Source organism: Eretmochelys imbricata, chromosome 27, assembly GCF_965152235.1.
Source record: "Eretmochelys imbricata isolate rEreImb1 chromosome 27, rEreImb1.hap1, whole genome shotgun sequence".
Lineage (NCBI taxonomy): Eukaryota > Metazoa > Chordata > Testudines > Cheloniidae > Eretmochelys > Eretmochelys imbricata.
In genome coordinates this window covers 9,963,095-9,987,688 of record NC_135598.1, presented here as the reverse complement: position 1 = coordinate 9,987,688, position 24,594 = coordinate 9,963,095, and the positions used below count along the sequence as shown (strand labels likewise).

At 49.4% G+C, this 24,594-nt stretch overlaps 1 protein-coding gene across 2 annotated transcripts in view; it reads left to right on the top strand.

Moving 5' to 3' along the window:
• The first annotated feature begins 261 nt into the window (after positions 1–261).
• ABI3 (ABI family member 3) overlaps positions 262–24,594 on the top strand; it is a 51,130-nt gene continuing 26,797 nt past the window's right edge. The window contains exons 1-8 of one of the 2 annotated variants that reach the window (XM_077806060.1): positions 265–443; positions 5,288–5,455; positions 8,164–8,340; positions 15,733–15,818; positions 17,758–17,853; positions 18,573–18,769; positions 20,143–20,280; positions 22,188–23,893. In XM_077806060.1, coding sequence (XP_077662186.1) covers positions 327–443; positions 5,288–5,455; positions 8,164–8,340; positions 15,733–15,818; positions 17,758–17,853; positions 18,573–18,769; positions 20,143–20,280; positions 22,188–22,354 — 1,146 coding nt within the window. In that variant the 5' untranslated portion in view covers positions 265–326 and the 3' untranslated portion in view covers positions 22,355–23,893. Of the gene's footprint in view, positions 444–5,287; positions 5,456–8,163; positions 8,341–15,732; positions 15,819–17,757; positions 17,854–18,572; positions 18,770–20,142; positions 20,281–22,187; positions 23,894–24,594 lie in introns of those variants that run through there. The other variant, XM_077806061.1, reaches the window with a different exon arrangement.

Here is a 24,594-nt window from a genome sequence, read left to right as displayed (position 1 = left end):
TCCAGATCAGGGGCTGGGATGCAAGGAACCAAGGGTGGTTAGCAGAGTGTTAGGGGCTGGAAGTCGGGTGTCTTTGAATTAACCCCCAAGATGACTGGGCAAGTGACCAGTGCATAGTGAATCTGAGGCAGATGACTGAGGTCCTCCATTCTCTATGTGAAATGCGAAGGAAAAGGGTCACTGCTGCTGAAGGCAGTTGAAGTGTGACTGAGCTCCTCCCCAGCCAATGACTGCACCAGCGTGTCTGAGAGCTGCAAGGTTCAAAACCCCAGGCTAGGACAGCAGCTCTCTCAGAGAAGGAAGTGGGAACAGAGCAAAGCAGCAGCATGTCTGAACTGCAGAAACTTCAGCAGCATGAAATCCCCTCTGCCAGGCAAGTCCTGAGGGAGAATTACAGCAAACTTCACAAAGTGGCTGACTACTGTGAGAACAACTACATGCAGGTAGGTGCATGCTGTCTGCCCCCACACACCACCCCGAGCTCTATGGTACTGCAGCAGGTCTTCAGGGGCTGGGGAGAATGTGTGCTGGGCATGTGGTGGGCTTCCCCTAATTTGATTGGGCATGTGCCAAAGAGGGGCAGAATCATGAGGCTGCAGGTGCAAAGATCTTGGGCATGCTGTTAGGGGCATGAAAACTTCAGAGACTCTTATGCAAAGGATCAGACATTGCTGTCTGTGCAGAGTTAAAAAAGAAGGAAAGAAAATCATCTTACCTTTTGGAGAGACCAGGACTTGGAAGACCTGGATTCTGGTCTCTGTCATCTTAGGGAAACCACTCCATCTGCTGTGCCTTGGTGTCTTTTGTGTCCTTAGATTGTAAGCTCCGAGGTGCAGAGAGACCATGTCTTCACTGTGGTGGGGCATAGGGGGGAAAGGTATGTTCTTAACTCAAATCCGACCCCAGGGGAGCCTGGTCTTCAACTTGACCTGCAAATGTCTGTGAGACGTAGCATTTGCCTTCTCGTCACTAGGCTTCTACCTTGCACTAGCTAACTTGAGTGAAGGACAAACCTTTTTCCATAGTGAAGACAAGCCCTGTGTGTTTGCAGAGTGCCTAGCACAATAATAATATGTAGCTCTTATATAGCACTTTTCCTCTTTAGAGCTCAATGAGCTTAGCTAAGCAGAAAGCGTTACCCCCATTTACTGATGGGGAGCTAAGGTACAGGCAGGTGAAGTGATGTGCCCAAGGTCACAGGGTCTGTGGGTGGCAGAGCTGGGGAGTGAACCTGGATCTTCTGTCTCCACATCCAGTCTTAATGACAACCCATCCTGATGATCTGTAAGTATAAGCACTGTACTATATGGCAATAAAGACTGGATCCACCCTAATAAGGTTTTCCCTTTGTTAATTTCTAGATAGGTTTTTAAAGGGGAAGAGTGACCAATTATTCACATACAACTGGGGCAGGAGGGGGTGGAGATTCAGTGGGAGGGGGATTGTTCCGCGTGGTGACACCAAGAATCATGTGTCAGGAAACACAGAGGTAAAAGCTGAAACTCTGTGCTCAGCTCATGCACCTGTGAAATAGCAGAACCCCCAAGAGCCGCAAGCGGCAGCCTTGGCTTTGCAGTTTCTGGCTTAGTCACTGCCACAATGCTTCAGTGATAGCTCCTGGGTGAGCAGCGGTCTTCTTCTGTGACTGCTTCATTGAAGAAATTGCAGCGTTGTTCCCTTCCATGTTCGACCTGGGAATTAAAACCCACCTCCTTCCCTTCTCCAGATGGGAGTGGAGAACGATCTTGGTATCTATTCTTGTTTCCTTTGCATTGTGGTAGCACCTAGCAGCCTCAGCTGAGATCAGGGCTCTCGTTGAGGGGTGCTCTAACAAAGCAGTTACAATCCAAATAAACAAGGGGAGCATTATCCTGATTTTATAGGTAGGAAACTGAGGTACAGAGGGTCTCTGGCAGAAGCAAGATTTTAATCCTGGTGTGCGGAGTCAAAGTCCAGTGTGTCTTAACCATCTTTGGTCCATGTGGATTCTAAAGGGATGTACAAACTCTTGGTTTGAGGGATTAAACTAGTCACTCTGAAATGCAGCCACTTCTGGGGTGGAACACAGATGGTACCACACAACCATTCAGGGCACAAAGAGAAGAATTACAATGTGTCTAGTTGAAAATAGAGGTGGAATTTCAATACACAGAATGTAATTGTTCGGGCTGGAATTTGGGCAGGACACCAAGGGTAGCACTTGCACTGCTGTGAAAATGGCAATGGCTGAAGTGGATCTTGAGTGACTACAGATGGCCAGCCGCTTGGTTTTATTTCTCCTGTGAAAATCAGCACCCCCAGCCCCGGAGGTGTGCTAACACCGTGACCACACACTGACTCAGAAAACGTTATCTACCAAATGGCTAGCACTGCTGAGGGGTTCCCGAGAGGATTGCGTCTAAGAACTAAGCTTACCTGACCCTGCTTAGCTTGAGAAGAGGACAGCTTGCAGTGGCACAGCAACAGGCAAACAGTGCTGTAGCCTACCTAAGACTCTTGGGTTGTTCCCTTCAGTTCCCGCAGAACATGGGGGTTTTACAGCCTGATCCAAAGCCCATTAAAGTCAATGGGAGACTCACCATTGACTGCAGAGCCCTTTGCATCAAGCCTTCATTCGTTTCCACCCAGGTCATCTAGAACAGAAGATCCATTTCCAGCATGTCCTGGGCTCGGGGTGCAGGATTCTAGGGCCATGTCTATCGGTACAGCGTCACAGCTGTACCAGTACAGAGAGCTCTCCCATCGGCATAAAAAAACCACCTCCACAAGCGGCGGTAGCTATGTCAGCAGGAGAAGCTCTCCCACTGACATAGCACCATGTACACAAACATTTATGTCGGTGAAATATTCACACCCCTATGCGACATAAGTTTTGCCGACGTAGGTGGAAGTGTAGACGTAGCCTAGCTGTTTTGTTTCCCCTTCCCAAGTGAGAACACCCTGGCGTCCCTGTCCAGAGTAACAGCAAGACGAGGCAAGCAAGGGAATATCTTTTATGGCACCAACTTCTGGTGATGAAAGAGACAAGCTGTCGGGCTACACAGAGCTCTTCTTCAGGCCTGGGAAGGTGTGTGTAGCTCGAAAGCTTGTCTCTTTCACCACCAGACGTTGGTGCCATACAAGATATTCCCTCACCCGCCTTGTCTCTCTAATATCCTGGGACCAATATGGATACAATACCGGCAAACGGGGATTAACAGCTGCCTTTATCCTCCTGTCAAGGCCAGGGTGGGGCTGGAGTAATAGTGTAGTTTCAGGCAGACACAAGTGTCCCTGAGTAATGGGTGTCAGTGACCTGCTCTTGTTCTGTTGACGCAGCTGAAGGAAGTTTGATGCATTTGGAAAGCAGAAGGAAACATCTTAAAATTAAGCCCAATGCCAATTAAAAGACGCTGTCTCTTCGCAGAGTCAGTTGGTTCCGCTTCCTGAGAGCCCCACCCCTTGCCAGCTATGAACTATCCTCCTCGGGGTCTAATTGAGCAGGGACACCACCCGGTTTGCTCCTTGTAAAAGGAATCACGCTAGTGAGCTGGGGCTGGGCTATGGGACCTTTCAACTCTGCCTCTGGCCCTGATTGAAAATCATTGTAACAAATCCAAGGCTGTTTAGGAGTTCATTGTTGTCTCAAACTCTGCCCTCTCAGAACTTCAAAGTGATGCTGGGGATAGAACATGGGATTTTCCTGCTCCAAAACAAGCAGGCATTTAACCTTTGAACTAAAGGGGAATTTCCATGTGCAAAGTAATGCACATTGGTAAACATAATACCAATTATACATATAAAATGATGGGGTCTAAATTAGCAGTTACCGCTCAAGAAAGAAATCTTGGAGTCATTGTGGATCGTTCTCTGAAAACGTCCATTCAAGGTGCAGTGGCAGTCAAAGAAGCAAACAGAATGTTGGGAATCATTAAGAAAGGGATCGATAATAAGACAGAAAATATCGTATTGCCTCTATATAAACTCATGATATGCCCACATCTTGAATACTGCTTGCAGTTGTGGTCGCCTCCTCTCAAAAAAGATGTATTGGAATTGGAAAAGGTTCAGAAAAGGGCAACAAAAATGATTAGGGGTATGGAACGTCTTCCATATGAGGAGAGAGTAATAAGACTCGGACTTTTCAGCTTGAAAAAGAGATGTCTAAGGGGGGATATGATTGAGGTCTATAAAATCATGACTGGTGTGGAGAAAGTAAATAAGGAAGTGTTATTTACTCCTCATAGCACAAGAACTAGGGGTCACCAAATAAAATTAATAGGCAGCAGGTTTAAAACAAACAAAAGGAAGTATTTCTTCACACAATGCACAGTCAAACAGTGGAACTCTTTGCCAGAGGATGTTGTGAAGTCCAAGAGTATAACAGGGTCCAAAAAAGAACTAGATAAATTCATGGAGGATAGGTCCATCAATGGCTATTAGCCAGGATGGGCAGGGATGCTGTCCCTAGCCTCTGTTTGCCAGAAGCTGGGAATGAGCAACAGGGAATGGATCACTTGATAATTACCTGTTCATTCCCTCTGGGGCACCTGGCATTGGCCACTGTCGGAAGACAGGATACTAGGCTAGATGGACCTTTGGTCTGACCCAGTATGGCCATTCTTATGTTCTATGACAGTAGAGGGCTTATGACACATACAGCTGAGCAGTTCTGATCCATCCAGCAGAGGGCAGTGGTTCACATAGACAGTAGCCAGTCTGTTACACCACTGACAGCTGAAGGCTGATTGGCAGGCTGTGTGAATGGAGTTGGTGGTCGTAGATTAGTTCCTAGGTCCAAGTGTCCATGTCACATTTGCCCCCTGGTTGGCTGTCTTAGAAGAGAAGTCAGGAACAAATGGCCCATGGAGATAGAGGGCAGTTTCTCCAGAGCAGCATCTAGACGTGTCAGCTGGGGATAGTACAGGGAGGAGAAGGAGTCTGCACTGACACTACCCAGGCTGTGTTTATCCCCAGGGCAAGTAGTCTTCAGAGCGGTCCACTCCTGCACCTTACACCAGCTCTTCATCCCATGTAAACGAAAACTGGCCTCTTTGATCTCCTCTTGAGACACCAGAACTGTTGGCCTAGATATCAAAGGGCTGGTATCCAAGTCCTGAGTCTCTGAGCCTCTCCAGTACAAAACATCTTAAAGATTATAGTGGTAGAATGTCAGAGAAGCCTGTGGACCCTGAGACCACGCCAGTCTCCTGGCTCTCCCGTTCGGTTGGGTTCTTATACTGTGCCATCACAATGGTGTCAGAGTCTGGCCAGGGTGACTCCCAAACATTTTTGTTTTCTGTTCCAGGCAACAGACAAGAGGAAAGCCCTGGAGGAGACCATGGCTTACAGTGCCCAGTCCTTGGCTAGCGTCGCGTACCAGATCAGCAACCTAGCCAGCAACGTCCTCCAAATGTTGGACCTGCATGCAACTGAACTCCACCAGGTGGAAGCCAACGTCTGCTGCATTGCGCAGGTGGGTGGGAAATGCCTAGAGACAATGGGGGTGGTTCACCCTGGGTATGTCTACACTGCAGTCAGCGGTGGGACTACAGCACACGTAGACCTCCCCGAGCTAGCTTTGATCTAGATGGTGAATAACAACAGCAAAGAAGCCGTAGCCACATGGGCTAACCGCTTGAGTGTATGCCCATGGTGCCGCAGCTTCACTTGTTATGTGAGTCAGCTAGATCACCGCAGGCTCTGGTGTGTCTACATGTGCAGCAATCGCCCCTCTGATTGCAGCGTAGACATAGCCTCCGACTCCTCACTCGCCGTCTATGACTTCTGTGCTGCACACAGGTCGGCCACGCTAAACGTGTGGATCTTTGACGCTGGGCTAGGGGTTGGTCCACGTAAGAGGTTTATATTAGCAGCTGATGAAAGTGCTCCTTTAGCTCGTGTGGTAGAGGCTCGTGTTTTCAGTGCTGAAGGTCTGGGGCTCAAATCCTGCTGTTGGCTCAAGTCGGGTTTGATACCCGCATGTGAGGGATTTCTACTGTACATGCCCCGCTCCGCACTTACAGCCTGCAGTCATTGCTATTGGCGGAGCTACAGCCGTCCTCAGTGTATCTGGGCCAAGCACAGTGAGGCTGTCATCCCTGATCAAGCCACTTAGGTGCTGTCATAGCATGAAGAATAATTGGTGATCCTTCAAAGTGCCCCAGATCCCTTTGGGGAGACAGTGGGGCCTGATTTTCACAGGGGCTGACCACTTGCAGCTCCCGCTGAGTTTGAATGGAGTCGTGGGTGCTCTGCACCTCCTGAGAATCCTGCACTGGTACTTAAGTGATGGCAGTTTTCGAGCCCATGTGCACACCCTGCAACGCAGGCAAACGGCATGAAGACCTCTTTGCCCCACAAGTGGGAAAGCCCTGCAGGAATGGGTCCCAGGAGCCCTGTTCATTTTAACACACAGAATAGCGAGCTGCTAACTTCATGTGGGCTCTGTCCCTTACTGCACAGGAAAGACGGCCCCATAGCTGACTGAAGGGTTTGACTCTCTGCCCAGCAAGACCGTGTGTATCTGACTGCTCCCCCACCCCCATCCTTATCCTTTTGGAGTCTACGGATGTGTGTGGAGCATTCAGTGACAGCCAGCCCTTTTCCTGTGCATGAAAGTTGCCTGGTAACTTTCCTGTTAGCTGGAGAAAAATAATTAGGGGGTGGGGGGGGAAACCTGCTCAGGAAACTGCAGAGGAATGGATTAAATGCTGCGAAGAGCTGGGGCCTTTGCTTGTTTTTAGTGAGGCTCTCAAAGGACTTTCTGAACATGAAGGGCCAGATCTGGAGGATGGTGTGGATTGCACTCTCAGCAAATTTGCGGACGATACTAAACTGGGAGGAGTGGTAGATACGCTGGAGGGGAGGGATAGGATACAGAAGGTCCTAGACAAATTGGAGGATTGGGCCAAAAGAAATCTGATGAGGTTCAATAAGGATAAGTGCAGGGTCCTGCACTTAGGACGGAAGAATCCAATGCACCGCTACAGACTAGGGACCGAATGGCTAGGCAGCAGTTCTGCGGAAAAGGACCTAGGGGTGACAGTGGACGAGAAGCTGGATATGAGTCAGCAGTGTGCCCTTGTTGCCAAGAAGGCCAATGGCATTTTGGGATGTATAAGTAGGGGCATAGCGAGCAGATCGAGGGACGTGATCTTTCCCCTCTATTCGACATTGGTGAGGCCTCATCTGGAGTACTGTGTCCAGTTTTGGGCCCCACACTACAAGAAGGATGTGGATAAATTGGAGAGAGTCCAGCGAAGGGCAACAAAAATGATTAGGGGTCTAGAACACATGACTTATGAGGAGAGGCTGAGGGAGCTGGGATTGTTTAGCCTGCAGAAGAGAAGAATGAGGGGGGATTTGATAGCTGCTTTCAACTACCTGAAAGGGGGTTCCAAAGAGGATGGCTCTAGACTGTTCTCAATGGTAGCAGATGACAGAACGAGGAGTAATGGTCTCAAGTTGCAGTGGGGGAGGTTTAGATTGGATATTAGGAAAAACTTTTTCACTAAGAGGGTGGTGAAACACTGGAATGCGTTACCTAGGGAGGTGGTGGAATCTCCTTCCTTGGAAGTTTTTAAGGTCAGGCTTGACAAAGCCCTGGCTGGGATGATTTAACTGGGAATTGGTCCTGCTTCGAGCAGGGGGTTGGACTAGATGACCTTCAGGGGTCCCTTCCAACCCTGATATTCTATGATTCTATGATCAGCAGGTGTAAATTGGTGTAGCTCCATTGAGGTCAGTGGAACTGTGTCCATTTACCTCAGCTGAGCATCTGCCCCCACATGCCTGATCCTGCAGCATTAAAGTGTGGGAACTGCACCATGGAGTTCAGGAGCAAGCCCTCATTAAGTTTCACCACTCCTTCCCGGGAGGCAGCAACCCTTCCCTGCCCCCTCCACCCCCAACTTTATAGATGGAGAAACTGAGGCACTGAGAGGCATTGGAACTTAAGGACCATTGCAGAGCTGGGAAGAGGACCCAGGAGTCCTGGCTCCCAGGCCTGTGGTCTCCACACAAGAGCCTCTCATTTAGGGGGAAGAGTGCTTTTGGAGCCCCACGAATTTCAGATGGAGAAACTCATGCCTCTTAATGGAATAACTATGGGGGTTTGAGGTTCCTCCAAGAGGAAAGGCCCTGGCGGGGAAGGTGACGGATGGCGATTGTCTCTCTCTGCAGATGGTAGATGTGCACAAGGAGAAAGTGGCTCGTCGAGAGATTGGAACGCTGACAGTCTGCAAGAGGCCCCCCCACTACCAGAAAATCATCTATCCAACATATCAGGAACCCCTGGAAGCTTACTACAGGAAACCCCTCAACTTTAGCACCCTGGATGATGTTGGTCATGGGATAAAGGTCAGAATAAACCCCCCAGGTGAAATCCATCCGGATGGATCCCAGGTCACAGGGAGCTTGAAGTGACCACACTCAGGCTCCGTAATGAGAGAGGCTCTAGTTCAGTTGGGAGTTATTGGGATTGATGGTGTTGCTTACGTAGCAGGGAAGACTAAATCCACTGGAGGACTCCCTGGGTGAGATTCTGTGGCCTGTGTTATGCAGGTCAGGCTGCTAGATGATCACAATAATCTCACCCGGCCGTAGAAAAGTATGGTCATCGGTTTGAAAGTATTAATTTTGTTTGAGGTCCTCCAATTTTTCTTTGGGAGGCCAACTTGACACATCTGAAAAGGCCAGGTTTAGAAAGTGCTGAGCACCTGCTCTGGGAAAATCAGCCATCCTCAACATCTGGCAAGTCAGGCACTCTGAATCACGCATTGCCTCTGAAAGTCTTGGCCTATTAGTCTAAGGTAAAGAGCTCTCAGCTTCACTGAATTCTTCTTTATTCACTCTTCATAGTTTCATCTAGTCTGACGTCCTGTATAGCACAGGTCAGAGAACTGCTCCAAAATCATTCCTGGAGGATTTTCTTGTAGAAAAACATCTAATCTTGATTTAAAAATTGCCAGGGATGGAGAATCCACCATGACCCTTGGTAAATTCATCCAGTGGTTTAATAACTCTCACAGTTAAAAATGGTTTCAGAGTAACAGCCGTGTTAGTCTGTATTCGCAAAAAGAAAAGGAGTACTTGTGGCACCTTAGAGACTAACCAATTTATTTGAGCATAAGCTTTCGTGCCACAAGTACTCCTTTTCTTTTTACAGTTAAAAATGTGTGCCTCATTTCCAGTCTTAATTTGTCTAGCTTCAGCTTCCAGCCCTTGGGTCATGTTAGACCTTTTTCTGCTAGTTGAAGTGTTATGGTGAAGAGTATGTAACTTTCCCCTTTGATCAAAGAGGCTCCACCATGTTTTACAGACATTAATTAACCCTTCAAACACTCCTGCAAGGTAGGGAATTATTATCCCACCACAACAGGTGGAAGACCTGAGGCATAGCGAGGTGAAGTGAGTTGCCTGGGGCCGCAAAGTGAGTCAGTGGCAGAAGTGGGAACAGAATCCAGAATTCTCCCAGAGCCCTGCTCTAGCCAGTAGCCCACACACCTCCCTGAATGCAGCCAACATTGCTGCTGATCCAAATGACGCAACAATCCCAATCCCAAAGCGTCCAATCCCAATGTGCAGTAGGGTCTTGTATAAAACCTGGGATGGATCTTGTGATGTCTGTCTCTAAGTCAGCCGTTCCAGAGTTCCAATAAAAGGGATGGAAGGGATTTTAACCAGGCATTACAATCCAGAGTCACAAGAAAATTGCTGTAGAAAACACTAGAGTCCAAATCTTGCTCTCATGACTTGGGCAACCTTCGTGAGTTTGGTGGGGTTGCGTGGGTGTATGTGAGACACACCAGGAGTTCTGATGTCTCATGCAGAGACAGGCAGACAGACACAGCGTCTCTAAGCGTTTCCTTTGTGGACAGCTAGAGTCCTCTGATGAACCACAGCCCAGCCCTCCTCTTCCTCTTTGAAAGGAAAAAGAGCAGAGCTTGATGAGAGATGGAAGCCTTGGCAGGAGCTGGAGCCAGAGTGGTGCTGGTGTTATTTGCCCTAACCACTGGGCAACCCTCTTCATCTCTCTGGGTGCTGCATTTCTGTCTCCCAGGCATGTGTTGCTCAGATTCTGTTGGTAAAGATCATTTGCCAAAGAAAAAGAAAATGGATTTGTGCCGTTTCCCCGCCTTTTTATATGACGTAGTAAAATGATCTGCAAGGGTTTCTTTTTGCTGCTGCTTATTTTATTTTTTTTGCCTTCCCTGTTTTTGATGGAGAACTTCTTGGATGCCTCAGAGATGCGTGCATGTCACTTTCTCATCCCTGAATGGAGTCGGGGGGCGAGATGCTGAGCCCTTACCATGGAGCTTTGCTCCCCCAGGTTTACAATTCAATAGCCATTATGCACTTTGTTGTTGTTGTTCTGAGACACCGACTAAAAATCCTTTCTTCTCTCGGTGACCCTGATGTTACTCCCTTGGTATCTGTAGTGTTATAATCCTCCCAGTTCTCCAGCTGCCCAGCGAGTTCTTCAGCGGAGAAGATGTCTGAATCCCTTCTGGTATCTCTTCTGAACGCAGCAAAAGTGCCACAACAAGCCCTATTTTTTTCTCCTTTTGTGAGTCACCTTTAAGAAACCAAAAGAAAAAAAAAATCCCCATGCAGGAGGGTTTCATCAGCTAGGTGCCCAGCGATCTGAGACGACCGTAACCACCCGAGATCGAAACTGCCATAGCTAGCTTAATGCAGACACGGGAAGTTGTCTGCTCGGGCTCTCTTTTCCCACGATCGCCTCCACTTTCTCAGCAGCGTGCTCACCACAGCTCTAAGGGCTGCTTCCTCCACCCAGCTCTTGCATGCTTTCTGCTGCTCCCTGTGGCTAAGTGATCAGCCCCATTGGTCTGAAGGACCTTCTCGGTGCTATTTTGTGCATGGCAGATGTCAGACTTTTTCCCAATGAGCTTCGCTTCCGTCAAGGGAGCTAAATAAAGGCCAGATCTTCTGATGTGCTCAGCTCCCCGTGCGATGCCAATGGCCATCTTGTCAAAGCATCAGCACGTACTGGCTGCGCATGAATTCATGTGACAGTCTGTTCCTTAAGGCCCGATCCAAAAGCCATTGAAGTCAATGGAAAGACCCTCCCCCACCCATTGACTTTAGATCAGCTGCTTAATGGTTCTGATCCATTTTTTTCTTGCTAATTCTGGTAGCCTGTGGGTTAATGTTCTCTTGGCTCCTGGCCCCTAGTAAAATGCTGCATTTACCGGAGTAGGAGCATTTTTCTTAGGGTTTGGGCTTGTCCAGTTTGTATTATTTTTCCCTTTAAATATTTTAAAGGGCAGGTGAATGTGGCACTGGTGACAGATGCTGGCTGCGTGGCTTTACAGCCTGGCTAGCCACAGAAAGATGTGTAGCCATGTACCCAATCTTGTCAATATGGTGGCCCAACCTTTTTCCACCTTGTCCTCAGCTCATGCCTCTTGATCCTGTTAGTTTGGCTCTCTGCTGAGAGAGCCACTTTCTGCTGATCGCATGGATGCTTGTCCACCGGGAGCTGGGCTGAAACAGAGCAGACTGGGCCCTGAACAGCTCTTGGATGCTAAGACCTTTTGGTTGCTCACTAGAACATGGACTTAATTCCAACTCGGAGGTCACTGGCTCTGTATCCCAACTGCTTGAGCCATCCAATCCCAGCTTTGGGACAAGCTGTCTGGCCTGCTTGTTTTATTCTAGACCTCAGGCCAAGTGACAGGAAAATTTTTCCACTCTTACATCTTCCTCCTGAGCCTTTCAGATAAACTCATTCGCTGCACTCCGGCAGGCACGACACTTTATAAGAGGAGTCACGCACTAATACGGGGCGGCAGGTTCAGAAATACCCTAGTGCCTTGCTCAGCAGGAATGTCCCGAGAAAGTGAACAAGAGTCTGAACAGATCAAGAGGCCAGATTTGCCCCTGCTGTTGCTCCACTGGCTTAGTGGAGTTACCCCAGGGGAAACCCGGCCTTTTGCGTTCATGTGTAACAAGGTGTAGGACACTATCAGCCCAATGTTACAAAGTTTGGGCTCTGTTCCTCTGGAAAAGTGCCTGGCAAAGGGAGTGATGCACCATGTGCCAATGCTCACCATTTTGAGGGGGCGTCTTTCCTGAGAGCCTTCTCACCAGTGGTGCATTGGCTTGCTGGCCTTGTCTCTTTCACCGTGTGTCTCCTAGCAGCTGCAGCTGTGTAACCTCCTCAGTGGATTGACAGCATGTCCTGTTTCGTTTTGATCTAGCACTCGGTGCTGGCAGGGTACAAAAGAACATGCAGTGATGCATAGTGAGGAGAGTGGCAATTCTGAAATGCGTATTAATATTTTAGGATGTTTTGCCTGTTGGTAACAGGGGAAAAAAGACTTCATCCTATTACTGGCGCTGCCAGGGCTGCTGCTCCGAAGCAACAAGATTGCAGGTTGTGACAGTTAAAGGAGGAGAGCATTTGCACTTGAAAGACGCTGTAGTTGTCCGTCTAACTTACTTTACACCTGTGTAGCCATGGCAGGAGACTCTGGATTCCTTGGGTGGTGTGGTGTAGCAGGAGCCCTGTGAGACAGGACTCCTATGTCAAACTCTGGGAGGGAGTAGGGTCTATTGGTTAGGTCAGGGAGCGGGAATTCTGGGGTCCTGGGCAAGGGAGTATAGTCTGCTAGCTAGAGCAGGACCTCAGGAGTCTTGGATTCCATTCCCAGCTCTGGCTGAGAGCATAGCACGCTGGCTATGAGAGACAGCTGGAAATCATGACTCCTGGAACCCATTTTCCAGTGCCACCCCTTCTGACCCAAGCAGCTAGCCACAAATTGGGGTCTTGTAGGCTGTTCCAGCTGGAGTCAGGGGCCCTTTGATGCAATCTTGTGTAGTTACAAAGTCCTGATTCCATGAACACTGCAGGAACCAAACAACCGGAGATAGTTTCTTTGATTACAGCCCCAAGCCTCTTTTAGCCAGCTCCCCACTGTACTTGTCCAGGCTGTGTGTGTAGCTCTGTCTGCTTCTGTGTGCTTTCTTGCCTTGTCTCATCTCTCTCTCACATACACACCCCCTTACCCCAAAAGATCACCAGCAAAGCCCTCTGCTCACATAGTTCTATTTCCAGGGCAGACTTGCATGTTTGGAGTGGGGGCTGCTATAAAGGAGCTTAACCGTTTCTTAGTACTATCTTAAATGAAGGGCGGTGGTTACACCCACTAGCTCCATAAAGGTTTACCCCAGCCTAAGCACTGGCTTTGCCATGGCTTATTTTGTGGCCTTGGCCAAGCACTTTACTCTTGCCCCTCAGAAGGTGGCATGGGATGGTTGGAGAATTCATGAAAGTTTGTAAAACGCTTTGTAGTCCTTTTTTCAGAGGCCTGGTATGAGGCCTAAGGCCTGAGCTAAAGTAACGGGCAAGACTTTGCTGATATAAAACAAAGTTAAGCTGTGAGCAAGAAGCAGGCCCTGCTCACAGAATCTGGCATGAAGAGGGCTGATGCTGCAAAAACACACATACCTAAAAGGTAGTGGGCACAAGTGGTGTAAACACGTGCCAGGATGGTACCAGAACACTCCAGCACAAGCACATTCCCCCTCAGCTAACAGGAACATGCTGACCCATCCTAAAGACAGGGTTAAAAGGATAATATGATGGATAGAGTTGTTTTGTTTGAACCAACATGTACAAGGTAATAGGCGGCACCTGGACATGTAGAGGGGTCGTAGCTCAATACGTCAGGAGTGAGGTGTAACTTGTTTGTATCTGTGTATAAAAATGGACCTCTGAGGGGTTGTCTTTGTCTGGCCTGGGGGGCAGTGGTAAATCCCGCCACTGACTGAGCCAGTCCATTGTCAGGGAGCACATATTTACTAGCAGAACTGTAGACAGCTGATCCGGAGAGCTAGAGACTGTGTTTCGTTTGGCAATAAACCTGGATGGGTGCCTTTGTAACTTATCGGCATCTGTGGTCATTGGGGTTTCTCTTGGGGTCTGCTGTTCCAGCTATCTGCGCAGAGCCAGGCCAGCACATAGAGGGAACACACCCACTCAGCCGACTGTTATCAACATTGGACAGAGCAGAGCACCACACTGGTGATGTCTGACGATATTCCTCTGATGAAAGATACAGGAAATACAAAGCATTATTATTATTAGTGTAACCCTGCTGCCAGGTGGAGCTGGCAGCAACCATGGCCAGGTTCAATAGCTAGGGGTTCCTTTTCAACAATACAACACAGAAATGGCTTGAGCCCCCACCCAGTGACCTGGGAAAATTATACACCACTCTGGGCACCTCTTGGAGGCAATACTTCCCCACTCGCAAGCACAGAGTCTGAGGGTAGAAAAGAAACGTTTAATGAAACGAGGGAAGTCATCCGACATTAATCAGGGAGAATGCCACAAGCAGGATTCATAATCATAAAACTATGAGCAGGACACCCACCCCAGAGTGTGTGGGGCAGAGCCTTCCTCCTCATGTTCTTGAGTTCTACAACCAACAGTTCCTTTTCTGTGCCCCTCACTGCTCCCTCACCATACCCCACTCACAGTGGTTGTCCCAGTCAGAGGGGGCCCAGGGTTTAGAGATGCATCTGTGTGAGTTCACCTCCCACCTGGGGAAGAAGGCACCTTGTTTGCACTTGCTCTGGCTGGCCACCCTGCCAGATGCAGCTCCTTGCCGCCTGGCTGCCCCGCCAGCTGTGGTTCCTCACCAGCTGCATGTTGCCTCGCCAGCTGCTCATTCTGCTCACTGCCTCACTAGCCCACTCATTGACTGTCAGCCACCTTCTGCTGCCACCTGCCTCTTCTGCTGTGACTACTGCAGGTCAGTCTCTTGGTAATTTTCAGCTCTTTGCAGGCTGGGCGGAAACATTGCCCCATGTCAGGTGATTTCAGCTCTCATTTGAGCACTTTAACATAACAAAGAGGTTCCTAATGAAGCCTGTTTAGCTCTGTCATTGAACAGTGGAGAGGAACAGGTTAAACCAAACGGAGGACCCTTAGAGAGAGGCCACACCTCCTGGCTGAGACACCTGTCCCCAACTCTCTTTCTTTCACAGGGCGCTGGCATTCGAGCCCCTGGCTTAACAAGGTGCTTTCAGCTGAGGGTGGACCCCCTCATTTTGGACAGGTTAAGCACAGTTCTGCTCCCCTTTATTCATACAGTAATGACAACAACATTGGTAACAGCATTTCACTACCCCTGCATTCAGTACTAAAGTGATTTGTATCCCAACACCAGCCAGAGTTGATCACTTTGAGCAACACCGCTTTATCCGCTGGATATCTAAGCAGAGTGGGTATGTTCATGTAAATACAGTTTGCTTCTGAAGTCTTTCCCCCTCCCAGCTAGCTGTCAGGGGAGAATTCATTCAGATCCATCTTACATCAGCAAGGCCTTGTTGTCTGTGTAATCTAGAAGTGGAGACTGTTGCAAGCGTCCTGGCACAAATTAATTCGTTTCTCTCTCAGGGCCCTGGCAGCACTGGAGGGTTTTTTGCACTGCCACAGTTGTACCACTGCAACTGGTAAATTACCTGGGCTAGTTGCACTGGAAAAATCTCCATGTTTTGCGCCCATGCAGTGTGTCTGCATTATGGGTTTGCATTGGTATCCAGCGCAAATATCCCTCGTTTCAACAAGGCTTAAGAATCAGAATGATCTTGGCCACACACAGCTGTACCTCTCTGTGGGAAACCCCCCCGGATTGGTGAGTCTTTGTAAACAAGCTTCTCAGGGTTTGTTCTCTCTTGGCAGCCACTGATTCTTTCTCTCTTCTTCCCTGGCTGTAGGACCAGAGCACACAGTTGTCACGAACGGGAACCTTGACTTGGAAAGGATCCAAGACATCATCTGGACAGTCTACGGGCACCCTGGGGTGAGATGGCACCACTCTCTTGCACTCGATGCCTGGCAGTCCCACTGCCCTACTTTCCGCCCGCCATCCTGTACTAAAAGAGACACAAGCCTGATAAAGAGGTGGCAAGTTTCCCCCCTCCCCACTGGAAAATAAACCTTTCAGATTAGCTCCCGAAAGTCTGACATCTGCCTGAGACTGCCCCTTATGCAAATAATGGTCATGCTTTTCACAGTAAGGTTCCATTTATAAATGGTCTAGAAAGGGTTAATTAAAAATTGATAGATGCTTTACTAAATGGTTGATCGTTTGTTGTAGTGTCCATTAGGTCAGGAGGTTGCTTTTAGCCATGCCTTATCACCCTCTGTAACACCTACTGGTCTGCATATGCCCATCTATAACAGATTCTACTCATGTCAGTAACATGCTTATGGCATCCACAAATAATTTATGAACCCTTTGTAAGCATTTGTAGGCCGTTTATAAATGTGCCCTGACTAGATCGTGACCAAAATAATACTAGTCCAGACATAGCCACAAGCCTTGCAGCAGAGCTGGTCAAAAATGAAAGTGGTATTGTTTGTATTTGTGTTCCAGGGAAAATGCTGAGATTTCAAAATTTACTTTCATTCTGCATTGGGATGATAAAGTAAAAACCTTGGACTCTTTTGCGAGATGATATTCCAGAATATTTCATTTAGGGAAAAATTCCATTTAGACCTTATCAAAACGTTTTGTGTAGGAGATTACAGAGTAACTATAACATACATTATCAGATACAAGATGAAACGTTTCAACTGCATCAAAACAAAAAGGTTTCAATAATTTTCTCTTGGAAATGCAGACAACAGCAGAAGGTCCCCAGAGCAACATTCTGATTTTTGCCAAATCAGTATTTCCAAACATTGGAAAATCTTCCTCCAGCTGTGCCCTGTAGTGTCATTAGTGCAGCTGTAGCATTTTGGGGAAGAACTGTTGATAAAGGACACGCTGGGCTACATTCACGAAAGGTCTTAGGCACCTACCTGCCACTTCAGGCACCTAAATCCCAGAATCGGGGATTCACAAACCCCTGCCCAACTGCCCCCGTACTCTGTAAGTGACCAGCATTGCTCGGCACCTACATTTCTGCAGGGAAAGTTCCCACGGCACCGAGGATTCTTCATGAATGTAGCCCACTGCCTTTAAGCGACCCAGCATATTGAATGGGCCTGGAGACTGACCTCCCTTCTCGGGCCCTCCAGAGCCCTATCAATGCCATGAAGTTGGTGCTTGTTGCAGAAAACGGTCATCATCCAGTTTCCTGGTGTCCGCAGGGCGTGGGTGTCAGGGTGAGGCACACAGGTGGAGTCCAGGGGAGGGGAAAGGTGGTTTTGCCCCTGCCTTTGCGGGACCTGGGCTAAGGCGAACAAAGGGCCTCAATTTGTCAGGCTGAAAGCGCACGGAGTAGTTTTAATCTAAGGTGAAGATTTTCATCTCTGGGAAGCCGGTTTGTTTTTTTCATTGGCTGTCTGGTTGTGCGGAGCCCTGCTCTATGCAAAAGGCCATTTGCTGTTACTGTTTCTGTTATGGGCAGCACGGGACCCCTTTGTGCTTGGGGCTGTACAAGCACATAGCGAGACACAGTCCCTGCCCCAGTAGACTAGACAGGCAAAAAGTGCGAGGGGAAAACAGAGGGGGGAAGTGACTTGCCCAAGGTCACCCAGCAGGTCAGTGCTAGAGCTGGGAATAGGACCTAGGTCTCCTGGGTCCCAGTCTAGTAATCTGCCCACTGCCTCACACTGATTCTCTTTATACCATCATGACAATCTAACACTGAATCACCACAGCTCTGGCATTGATACTTTCAGGCCAAATTCAGAATAAAAAGTCTCTCATTCAGTGGAGAAAGGGCAATGAGTTTCTTCCCCAAGATGCACTGGGGATCTGATGGTGTATTCTGTGTCTGTCCTGACTGCAGGAAAAACCCTCGTATCCCAGAGCCCATTCAACTGCCTGTGGTTCCGGAAGGCAAACTGTCAGCAGCGTCCTCCACATCATCTTTAACATCCCTCAGGTAGCTTGCGTGAGGGCTCCGGCTGGGGGTGTGGGCTCTAGGGTGGGGCCAGAAATGAGGAGTTCAGGGTGCAGGAGGGGGCTCCGGGCTGGGGCAGGGGGTTGCGGTGAGAGGGAGGGAGGAAGGGCTCTGGCTGGGGGTGTGGGCTGTGGGGTGGGGCTGGGGATGAGGGGTTTGGGGTGCAGGAGGGTGCTCTGGGCTGGGACCGAGGGGTTCAGAGGGTGGGAGGGGGATCAGCCCCTGGGGCGCAGGAGGAGGTCAGGGGTCCAGGCTCCAGGCAGCACTTACATCAAACAGCTCCCGGAAGCGGTGGCACATCCCCCCTTCCAGCTCATACGTGGAGGTGCGGCGCTGGCCAGACGACTCTGCACACTGCCCCATTGGCAGGTGCCGCCTCCGCAGCTCCCATTGGCCGTGGTTCCTGGCCAATGGGAGCTGCGGGGGCGGCGCTTGGGACAGCGGCAGCATGCGGAGCCCCCAGCTGCCCCTACACATAGGCGCTAGAGCAGGGACATGCTGCTGCTTCTGGGAGCCACACGGAGACATGGCAAACGTGGAGCGGGGTAAGCTCCTGCTCTCCAGCTGGAGCTTGAGGGCCAGATTAAAACATCTGATGGGCTGGATGCGGCCCGTGGGCCATAGTTTGCCAACTGCTGGCATTCACTCCTTGAGTATGGTTACATATGATTCTGTCACTCTCTCATTTATACCCACAACAGTTCCAGTGGAGCAGCTGGCAACATCAATGCCAAGGTGCCTATCGCACAACCTATGCCGCCCTCACTGCCTCTTCCATTGGACATAGACACAATGCCGCCTCCTCCTCCCCCTCTGCCTCCTGTAGACATGCCCGAACCTTCACCCATTGGTTTTGAGATGCCGCTCCCAGATGTCCCGCCACCATTCGCCATGCCAGGTGGGGCTTGTATTTGACACAGCTTATCCTCAATCAGCTAGCAACTAGCGTGGTATCCCTATGCTGAGCCGTGCTGGGAACTTTGCACCATCAGTGCCCAAGCGTAGCACTGGGTTGTTACAGGCAGAACTGGTTGAAAGAAGATAGAAAACAATTTTTTGGGGAAAAAGATGAAATGTGGAAGTTGCTTCCATTTTGCTTCAAAGCTGGTTTTTCGGTTAAATTTTTTTCCACAAAAGTGTCTGAAAAATTGTGAATTGTCAGAACACAACGGTTTCCCCATGCCCACCTCTTTTGGCCACTGCGTGCAATGAAATGAGTGAGCTCTAGGTTTTATCATCGTTGTGACTCTGTAACCTTTTCCAAAGTTGGGGCTGTTTTTGAAAGTGACAGCATGGCACAAGGGGCAAATGAACCCCTGAAACTGCGCTCCGTAACTTTTCGAAATAGCCCCAGCTTTTCCACATAAAAGTGGCAGAGTTTGAGTTTCATTTTTCCTTTGGCCATGCAATAACCTTCCCCCAGCTGAGGAAGTTCTGTAAAAGTTGAGTGGCAAAATAATGAAGAAAAAAAAGAAGTGGGAGAAAATAGAATAAAATCAACCTAGATATCACTTATTTGATTGTATTCAGTAACAAAAAGGGTGGAAAGACTGAAAATTCTTTTTTTGTTTTGTTTTGTTTTATTTTAACACTCCCCCCCCCCCACCAAAAAAAAACAAAACCCAAACTCAAAGTTTTTTGGTTTGGAAAAAAAATACCATTACTTGTTGAACAAAAATTTTGTCCAAATCTCTGGGCTCAGCTGTTGCCCCTAGGACCTCAGCAAATCTCCACTTACAGGGTGAAATTGCTGTATCAGGTGTATGCACCACTTAACAGAGGAGGCTTAAGTGGGACCTATGCAGCACCTAACCCATGTGCTGGCTCTCTGTATAGGGGTCAGTTGCACCCCCAGTGAAGTTATTCTATGGCGGAAAAACAGATATTCACTGGAGGAGGCTTCCCTAACTGATCTGTTTGCTCCAGTCGCACAGTGGTCAGCCCCACGTGTTATGCTTTTTTCTAAACCATGAATCAGGCTCCCACAAATTGATAAGCTTAAAAAGAATCCCATTTGGGTTCCTTCTGATTTCTGGCGTTGGAGGCTGAAGCGGCCCTGCTGTCAAGCTGTTCTCCACCGCCACGAATCACCATTTTTTAAAAATGAAAGCTGTGTGTCCCGGTTAAGATGATGCCAGGTGGCGGGGCTTCCAGACAGCCACCGAGTACCAGGACACTTGGGATAAAAACAACCACGGCTGGCAACACTTGACCTCTGTTTTGCGATTAGGACTTCATCCCCCTCGTGATTCTCTGGGGATTTTTCTGCAGATGCCGACTTCCTGGAGCTCCCCCCTCCGCCCCTGCCAAGCTTGACAGAGTTTGAAGATTTTGCCCCTCCTCCTCCTCCTCCTCCCCCCCTGGGTACAGAGGAACCTGCGTGGGCGCCAGACAGCTACTTGGAGAAAGGTATCTTGTCTCCCCGTCACTCTCCCCACTTCATTTGGTTGCAGCAGTGGGGTGGGCCAAGCTATCTTGGCTTTAGCAAAGCTTTTGACACGGTCTCCCACAGTATTCTTGTCAGCAAGTTAAAGAAGTATGGGCTGGATGAATGCACTATAAGGTGGGTAGAAAGTTGGCTAGATTGTCGGGCTCAACGGGTAGTGATCAATGGCTCCATGTCTAGTTGGCAGCCGGTGTCAAGTGGAGTGCCCCAGGGGTCGGTCCTGGGGCCGGTTTTGTTCAATATCTTCATAAACGATCTGGAGGATGGTGTGGATTGCACTCTCAGCAAATTTGCGGATGATACTAAACTGGGAGGAGTGGTAGATACGCTGGAGGGCAGGGATAGGATACAGAGGGACCTAGACAAATTGGAGGATTGGGCCAAAAGAAATCTGATGAGGTTCAATAAGGATAAGTGTAGTGTCCTGCACTTAGGACGGAAGAACCCAATGCACAGCTACAGACTAGGGACCGAATGGCTAGGCAGCAGTTCTGCGGAAAAGGACCTAGGGGTGACAGTGGACGAGAAGCTGGATATGAGTCAGCAGTGTGCCCTTGTTGCCAAGAAGGCCAATGGCATTTTGGGATGTATAAGTAGGGGCATTGCCAGCAGATCAAGGGACATGATCGTTCCCCTCTATTCGACATTGGTGAGGCCTCATCTGGAGTACTGTGTCCAGTTTTGGGCCCCACACTACAAGAAGGATGTGGTAAATTGGAAAGAGTCCAGTGAAGGGCAACAAAAATGATTGGGGTCTGGAACACATGACTTATGAGGAGAGGCTGAGGGAACTGGGATTGTTTAGTCTGCAGAAGAGAAGAATGAGGGGGGATTTGATAGCTGCTTTCAACTACCTGAGAAGTGGTTCCAGAGAGGATGGTTCTAGACTATTCTCAGTGGTAGAAAAGGTCAGGACAAGGAGTAATGGTCTCAAGTTGCAGTGGGGGAGGTTTAGGTTGGATATTAGGAAAAACTTTTTCACTAGGAGGGTGGTGAAACACTGGAATGCGTTACCTAGGGAGGTGGTAGAATCTCCTTCCTTAGAAGTTTTTAAGGTCAGGCTTGACAAAGCCCTGGCTGGGATGATTTAATTGGGGATTGGTCCTGCTTTGAGCAGGGGGTTGGACTAGATGACCTTCTGAGGTCCCTTCCAACCCTGATATTCTATGATTCTATCTGAATGGGAGGGGGGGCTACAGCTCACCAGCCGACCACCTGGTCTCATTTATTGATTAGATTCCTTGGGCGCTGATAGCCTAGTGGCATGTTACATTGTAGCCTGCGACCTAGCTCATCGCTTGTAAAGGGATCAAAGGGCTAATACTCCTCCGCCCTCCCCTGTGCTTCTGAGCATAAGCAGATGAAGAGCTGTGGTCAATTAGGGAGCATCACCTGATGGATAGAGTGGGCAGCATGGTCTTGTAGGTAGGGCTGGGACTTAGGTGACCTTCCCAGTTCTGCCACTATCCTGCTGTGTGTGGACTTGGGGAAAACCCCCTCCCCCACGGCCTCCGCTACTTGAGTTTCCCTATCTGTGAGGGGGTTCTGCGCATGAAAAATGCTGCATTGGGGCTAATGATCTGTAGTTCTGGAGCCTGTCTTTGCCACTGCAAGGTGGAGCGTCTCTCTCCTTTCACAGCTTCCCCCCAAATCAGCATCGGGTCAGGAAACCCCATTGCGGAGGAAGTCCTGATTTAAACCGACCTGCTCCCACCCTCTCACTCTCTCCTCCAGACCTTTTTGGCTGACTTGCAGCCCGGGCAGTGCTTTCTGACTGGGTGCAGGCTTAGAGCTCCCACCCACGTATTTTCACAATGATCCTGGCTCTGTTTCCTTCCTTCCCATTCTGAGCTCCTCCTTCCCCTTTCAGTGGTGACCCTCTACCCCTACACTCAGCAAAAGGAGAACGAGCTCTCGTTCCCAGAAGGAGCCGTCATTTACATGACCCGGAAGTACTCAGACGGTTGGTGCGAGGGCGTGACCAGCGAGGCAGAGGGGTTCTTCCCAGGCAACTACGTGGAACCTTTCTGCTGCTGACCCTGCGTGGATGCAGGAGATGACACCACTAAGGACCAGCAGACGTTTTCCTCGTTCACCCTTCAGGGTTAATGGAGCCCATTCTCTCTGCCAAACCAGGGAGGCCACCTCCACTGCCCCTGGCTACAGAATTTATCACTATCCATTTACAATGCAGATTGATCAGATTATAGATTCCCTATTCCCCGTCCTGCGCTGGGGTACAGACAGACCCACCTCCCTGGCAGACGGCGACAGGGAAAGGTAGCGCTCCGCATCCAAGACTTATCAGGAGCAGCTTTGGAGGCCCAAGAAAGTGCCCTGCTTTGGCGCTGCTACTTTCAGGTCAAATCTTAGTCCCCCAGAGCTCAATATGAGTTTTTCCATTGCTTACCCCTGGGGACCAGGCTTGAAGCCTTTAACCTGGAATCCCTTTGCTTGAGGCTTTGATTATTCTCAGCTCTTTTATTTCCACCCCCTGCACGTGCACCATAATCAGAGGATCCTCTTCCAGGTTCCCCAGGGAGCCTGCAGCCAGTCCCTCCCCCTCACCAAAACGAATGCGGCTGAACAGCAGAATGCTGTTGACTAGCTGGGAAGGGAGTCCGAGGTAGGCGTGTGGAGTGCTCGGAGATTCCCAATGCTCGGGGCTGCTCCAAGGCTTCCCCGCTCATGAGTCCTGCAGTAGCTTAGAAGGTGCTGAGCAGGCTCTCGTGGGTCTAGAGAAGAGCCTTTTCCCCAGCAACTGGGATAGTGGTGCCCAAACACGGAAGCAGCAATGGGCAAGAGACTGAATCTCAGTTCCGACAGTCACCTGGTGACCTTGGGCAAGTCTAGTTTCTCAATTTGGAAAGCAGGCACAGTGCTTCCCTGCCTCACAGGGCTGGGCTAGAGATTAACGTGGGCGCGTGGAGTGCCTTTGGCACAAAGCGTGATGGCAGAGCGACCGGCAGCAGCCTAGACAGGCAGAGACACGAGAAATGGAAAAACAACTGGGGAAGGTGGTTGGAAGATAAGAGGATGTTTTGCAATGAGCTTTGGCAACGAGACTAAGTTGTATAAACCAGAGCCAGTGGATCCAGGCTCAAGTGCACAGGAATAGCCCCCTTGTTTCCGGCTCTGTAAGGATACAGAGCCATGTAGTACCCTATCAGGTTGCTGCTTGGGGTATTATGAGCCTTGTCCCCAAAATGCAAATGTTAGCAGAGCTGCAGCTTCTGCTTTGCCTCCCTTGATTCTTTACTGAAAAATGGCAGTTGATTGCCTTGAGGTTTAGAGTGAAAGAAAGGCAGCTCTGCCTTTAAGCCCCACCCAGGGCCTTGCCTCATGGAATTTTGGTGGGCAATCCATGCTCTGAATGCGCTGTAGGGACCCACCTCGCCGATGTCTCACAGCACATTGGAAGTGGAAAGGGAGGCTCATTGAACCTGGTCCCCTCTAATGCCAGGTGCTGTTGAGAGCATTAGTGAGCAGGTCCTCTGCTGCGTGCTGTTGCTCCTGCCTCCCAGCTCCCTCACTGCTTAGATAAAGGTGCCCACTTTTAATAAAGAGTTCTAAAAGCTTGTGTCTCCCCCGGCTGTAGTAGATGGGTGGGAACGTCAGCTGCAGGCTTGCCCCTGCTTAAATATAGCTGAAGTGTACCAGCAACACACCTGGAAACGAGGGGTTAATGTACCTGCAATACCCTTTGTATTTTTTTTTGTTTTAATGTGAGGTTTCCAAAGCGGGGATAGTGGATCATGGGTGGTTTATGGTGCTGGCTCTCCACCTTGTTGCCAGCTGCTAAACTGCAGACAAAAATAATGATCTCTAGGCCATTTAAAGCCTCCTCCAAGAGCAGCTGGGTGATGAGGGAGGGGAATTAATCATACACCTCCCAGCTGGGTGTGGGAATGGCAAAAAAGGGAGAAGGAATCTTCCAAAGAGCTGGCTGTATTATTTTCTGCCATGAGCACGCTCCATAGACCTAGCCCTACTCAGTCACTTTGCCCTTGGCCTGTTCTGTTTACCCCCCTGCTTCATGGGCGACAATGAGAAATTAACACGTTTGTCCTGGAACTCGGGAAGGTAAGTGATGAAGGGAAACGTGGGGAAAAGGACAAGCTCCAGGGTCTACTTAGCCTAAGAGCAGTCAACAGGAAAACTCTCCCCAACTTGACAGATGACCAACAGTTACATCACCTGTGCAATGTTTGCCTTTGGCCTAGTTGTAGCACCTTGGGGCCCCAGTCAGAGACCAGCCCCTTTGAAGTCAAGTGTTT